Source organism: Melanaphis sacchari, unplaced genomic scaffold (assembly GCF_002803265.2).
Source record: "Melanaphis sacchari strain LSU unplaced genomic scaffold, SCAv2.0 Contig17_pilon_pilon, whole genome shotgun sequence".
NCBI classification, from domain to species: Eukaryota; Metazoa; Arthropoda; class Insecta; order Hemiptera; family Aphididae; genus Melanaphis; species Melanaphis sacchari.
This window is the reverse complement of record NW_020270849.1, coordinates 1-5,783: the sequence shown is the minus strand read 5'-3', so window position 1 is coordinate 5,783 and position 5,783 is coordinate 1. Positions and strand designations below refer to the sequence as shown.

At 28.9% G+C, this 5,783-nt stretch overlaps 1 protein-coding gene and 1 long non-coding RNA gene across 2 annotated transcripts; one reads left to right on the top strand and one right to left on the bottom strand.

Annotated features, from left to right (window-relative positions):
- Positions 1-630: 630 nt before the first annotated feature.
- On the bottom strand, positions 631-1,164 carry LOC112592577 (receptor expression-enhancing protein 5-like). Its single transcript, XM_025336680.1, has one exon. It carries the CDS (start codon positions 1,162-1,164, stop codon positions 631-633), a length of 534 nt encoding a protein of 177 aa, XP_025192465.1.
- A 3,110-nt stretch (positions 1,165-4,274) lies between these two features.
- Positions 4,275-5,313, top strand: LOC112592576. Its single transcript, XR_003114560.1, has 4 exons — positions 4,275-4,351; positions 4,596-4,725; positions 4,925-5,144; positions 5,209-5,313. It is a non-coding gene; the product is annotated as an uncharacterized LOC112592576 (long non-coding RNA).
- Positions 5,314-5,783: the final 470 nt, after the last annotated feature.

Sequence of the window (5,783 nt, the reverse complement as noted above, 5' to 3'; positions counted from 1 at the left end):
ACTCATAAAGTTATCGCAAAATAAAACCAAAATGAAATTTTAATAAGTAGTAGATTACCAAATTAATTTATTTTAATGATAATGCTTTCTTTTATCGAAATCATGATGGTGAAATCTTAATTCATCTATATTTAATTATCTAGTAAAATAATGTTACACTTGGAAACTAAAATCATAATATGCAAAAGAACATAGTCACGTGGAGCTCTTTTTTCCGAGTTCTAACCGGGCCAAGTCTTTAAATTAAATAAAAAATAATCACTTTCTCTAAAAATTATAATTTATTATTAAAACGTTATTCTTTTATTAAATATTTTTCTGTTTGATATAAAAATAATAATAATTTATATTGCCAACCAAAAGTTTGTAATTATTCGTTTAAATCTCAATCTTAGATTTTTTGCGTCCTACTAATAGGTACATGTTTAATAACGTTGTTTTTCAGTTTTTATGAAAAATAAAATAAAAAATAAATGTTATTAAATTTGCGGATAAAGTAAACACACTCGTTAGTAGTTACGTCGTGTGTGTAATGAAATAGTGTAAATCGTGATTCGTACAAATTTATGATCATATAATTAAAAAATTCTTTAGACCTCATCTCTCCGATGGGTCCAGGATGACACACGATCAGTCGAAAAAATGTTTTAAATGGTCGCGCACAACATATCTGTGCACGAATGCGGCGCCGTTGGCTTCCATCGGCAACGCGCACCATACGAAGAACGCAATTTTAACGAGGAAGTAAAACGGTATGAACCGTAGTATGTCGCCGCACAATTGTTGCACCATGAGCACAGCCGCGAACGTTATCCAGTACGTGAGCCATCGTGTGGCCTGCGATATAGGCGCATAACGTCCGGACTGACCGGAAAGTACCGGTAGCGGCGTCGGAGGCGGTGATGTTTCGCGTTGTCTGTCGTCCTTTACCATCCACTCGATGCTGGCGTACGTGGGATACGCGAACCCCAAAAGATTGCTGACCAACATGACCATTCGACCGGACGCGATGATGAACGCCAGTGCGGCCAACAGGCAACCCGCGGACAGTTTCACGTGATCGACGCCTGTCTTGGCCTCAAGCCAGACAAACGGCACCATCCACAGTCGGGTTCTGTCCCGCAACGCCGAGTTAATCGCGTTGAAAACGTACATAATGGCCATGCTGTGTCCTTCTTCTCACAATCCGTTTGGTGCCGACTGAGTAGAAGATATTTCTTAAATCACAGAAAATGAAGTTAAGAGTGGGGGTACTGCGTTTATACTTATCGCCCTATCGGTGTGTATCCACAACGCTGCTGTTTGACCGCCGATATAAATTTTTTTCAATTTTAACGATATTATAATACGGATTTATTATGAAATATATTGTTTGACATAACACCGATCGCTGGTAAGTGTTATTCGTATACCGTTTCCATAGCAAAATAATGACAAAAAATAAATAAAACGTCAAATTGTCCGGGCATGACAGCTTATTATACAATATACATAGTGAAAGTTTCATTATACTGACTCGAGCACAACAACAAAACTTAACTGCAGAACATAACTTCAAAAGTCAAAACAAGTACAGCCTAGTAACAATAACATTATCACAATTAAAATATATAATAATACGACCTTGCTTTATGTCTTCTGTGTTTAAAGTATTATACAGCTGTCCTTTTTAAAAGTTACGGTCATCGATATCGAATCTTTTTATTAAATTATATTGCTAATAAAAACAGTTAGCAATCTATAGATTATCATCAATATCTGTGCGTCACTGTAACAAGCACCTAATAAATACTACAATACATTATTCAAATTGCTTTGGTGGTAAATTTATAATAATATATGAAATATACATTTTGTTGCACAATTGTACTATATTTATTTTGATTCATACGTAAATCAATTGATTAAATGAAATATACGGAAATATAATACGGTTAGATAGATATACATTGGAAAAATTCTAAGATACGAAAATATTCATATACACATAAGTACTAACTATTATTATTATTTGCACATTGATACTCAATTGTGTGTGTTTACTTATTACTATTATATATTAAATTTTTATTTTAACCAAATTTTTTATTATTATTACTGTGTTTTTTGTTTATATAATTGATATTCGAAAATCTCGGCTTTGCGATGAGATTATAATTATTTTTAAATTATATACTTGTTATTTAAATTGTTGTGACAGTTAACTATCATTCAAAATATTGTATATTAGTTACTAAAAATTGTTAATATATTACCTTTATATATACATTATACACACATTGATTACCAGCAAAAGTCCGTGAATTTTTTATTTTCCACATTTCAGATTATAGTACAAGTAAAAACTAATTACTTTCAGAAGGGGAAATAGTGGACGTCTAGGCATCTGATGTAAATTTAAAAAAATAAAACTAAAGGCAAGGATGTAAAACACAAACAATTTGGTTAAGTATAGGACGACTAAGTAGAAAAGATGCATAAGTAAATTACGCATATGTATAATGTTGACTGATGACCGATGATTTAAAATACTGTAAAATATAAATTTTAATAGCAGATTTTGTATAAATCCAAATAACGTTAAAGTTGCTCCGTGAACACATCTCCACCAACACTACAATCTATCAAAAACACCCTAAAGTTATCCCCCTCCGGCACACCATCGCATTGTGTAAGCCACCTCCCATATGGATTACCAACCATGTAATATTTACATATTACTCGATGTTATACAGTATCATAATCAAAAAGATCGATTTTATCCTTATTTTTCGTATATTTATAAATAAAGTTAACAATCGATTTTTAAAATAAATAAAAACATCGATAGTCACCTTATTATTCGATAAATTTAAGTCTAAAGCTGGACACTTTTTTTGTACAGCAGCAGAGGGGTTTTGCTTTTTAACAATAAGAAATACAGCGTAGCCTACCACTTTCAATGTGATATATGTTTGGCAATATTTGAAACTGAGACTAACCGAATGCTGCATACGAGATACGCTCATGGTATGTATTTAAGTAAATATATTGTTTAAAGTTAATAATTAATTATTCCTTTGATATTTATTTTAAAGATAATAGAAAACAAATCCAATTACCTGAAAAAGTGTGTGTACCCGATATAAAACCAGGGACATCAGGAGTAACAAACATGAAAAAATCTAATATTAATAACACGGGTAAATTGTTTTTATTAATATTATTTTATATAACAAAATATTAACAAATGCCAAAAAAATACTTAAAATGATTTAAATATCATAATTTTAGTTAATAAAAATGTTTTATTTTATAATAACCCTAACCGCTGCTCATATAAAATATATATTTATTAATATTATTACTGTAAAATTATAATTTAAAATACTATCTGATAAGTAATAAGTATGTAATATTATTATTAAACATAAAAAATCAGATTTCAGATAGAAATACGGGACCATTGGTATAGTGAAGGCCTCTAAAATTATGATTTTCCCTGGTTGTTTTATTCTCACAGTCCGCTACTGGTGACTAGTAACGTATATATTATTAGGAGGATGCGTTTCTTTTGAATTTTTTTTAAATGGGGTCGGCTTTATAGAAGGGTAAGTAATTTACAAAAAACTGCTACACCGAGACCAAACCGTGACCGAACGCACCTTTACGTTCCGTAAGTGATCGTATTGTGCCTCTTCTTGTGATACTATATATTGAGAATTTAATATCAAGATCACTATGTTCATTCATAGTTTTTTATATAAAAATTCATTTCATGTACATTATACTATATAGTACACAATTACAAAGTGAAAGTTAAACAACACTATTAACTTTTCGATAAATTATCATCAAAGCACAACCAAAAGACTCGTTTTTTTCCTATCCTATCATATAAATTAAAATTAATATCAATTTTACAACTATATTCAGAGTTTTTTTTAAATCAAAAAACCATTCTTTATGTAAATTATACTGGAGAGTATAAATTAACAAAACTGGAAGCTTAATAACACTTTCAATATTCATTGGATCACGTTGAATCAAAAATAAAAATTTAGTAGACTTCACATAAAATTAATTTTGTTTTTAAAACCGTGTTATCATAGATGACGTAATTATCTTATCTATACTATATTATAACTAGTATGGATTGTTTAATATTATTATATTATCACAGAGAAAAATAACTTGATTTATATTTTCTTTTACTTTTGCTAACCACAATGATTATTGTGTTTATTGTGTCTTTCTGTGTACACTAAAAACTATTTTATTGTTATTTAAACGGTATGGAGATCAAATAACAGTCATTATGAATAGCTTAAACAATGTGTTATTATTCTGCTACATTTGATGTCGAAATCAGGTAATTATCAATTATTGTTTAATGAATTCTCTTTTAAATATGTTTTATTCATTGATACAACGTATACTTTTTTTTCTAATTTTCTAAATGTTGGTATCCTCTTACCCGACTCTTCAATAAATTCAGTCAATGCTTGCAGCCGTACCGTTATCATCAATGAATCTATTTTAGTTGAAAAAATTGTCATTTTGTCGTTTCTTCACGTCTCATTAATTAGTAATTATTTTTTAATTTTGTGTTTTAGCCTAACTATCAAAGGCATTTTATCCTGAAGCATTTCAAAGGTATAATATATTTATAACTTATTCCATAGACCTGGATACGCAGTGTTAAAGTTAATATCGAAACGACTTTAGAAATGACCAAACTTAAAAGTAAGTTTTATTATGTGTTCTTTTGTTTGTCGAATGTGATTTTTAATTTTTAAAAAAATTACAATATGGTTGAAAACTAGTGTTTTCATTTAGTCGTAAACCATTTTAAAACTAAAAATTTCAAAAACTGTTTTTTTATTACAATTGCTTATGTTTTATTTTTTGAGTTTGATGAGATGTTATCTGCTGTTATGTTTAGGTTAGCAACAAAAAAAGTATCCTATAGAAGGCGAATTTGTTATCGTACACTTCAGTGAGCTGTATGTGTTTCTCATCAGACATTGTAAAATGTGTGCCTGTTCGTGTTCACTACAATCCTTATTTTAAGATGTAAATCATGTGTCAGTGGAAAAAATCTAGGTGTTCATTGAAACTCGCAGATAATCATTTTACATTAAGATTCAAGATAATTATTCTTTGTAAGTATTGTTTATTACAAAAAATTATTTTTATGTTGTTAATTTTTTTTTTTTTTCATTTCAGGAATTTTAACTTAATACATACAAGTGTTGGATCAAAACTTATTGGATGCACAAAAAATTCCTAGAAAAGTATTTGGATGGCGATTGGATATTGTATATCGAGTTAACTGAAAGTGTTGTTATTTGAAACTTGTTTGAAAAGTATTAAGCATATTTTATAATAAAATGACCTTGAAATAGAAAAACTTAGTGTGAGATTACTTATAGAAACTTTAGAATTAAAGATCATCTTGAAACCAAAACCTAAAGATTTCACTCATCATTCTATTTAAAGAACAAATAATATAAAGTTTACATTGCTTTTAATTGAATGTATTAAAATCAAAATATTAAGTTTAATGCATTATAAACAACCGCATATATATTTACAAAAGTAAAATTTTATTAAAACACTTAATTTTCATTGGATCAGCTTGAATCAAAAACCAACAGATTCCTCTTTCCATTTTGTTTGTAGAAAACTTAACATCAAGTTCATAATGATTTATTTTGATTTAATTTAAAAGAAAAACCAATTTTCATGTAAACTATACTGCGTTTAATAAATTAGAAAACTAAAACTTTAATAACACACTC

What these genes read in the sequence shown, in the direction of transcription:
- LOC112592577 (XM_025336680.1), bottom strand. Translation starts at nt 1,164, where the DNA reads ATGGCCATTATGTACGTTTTCAACGCGATTAACTCGGCGTTGCGGGAC.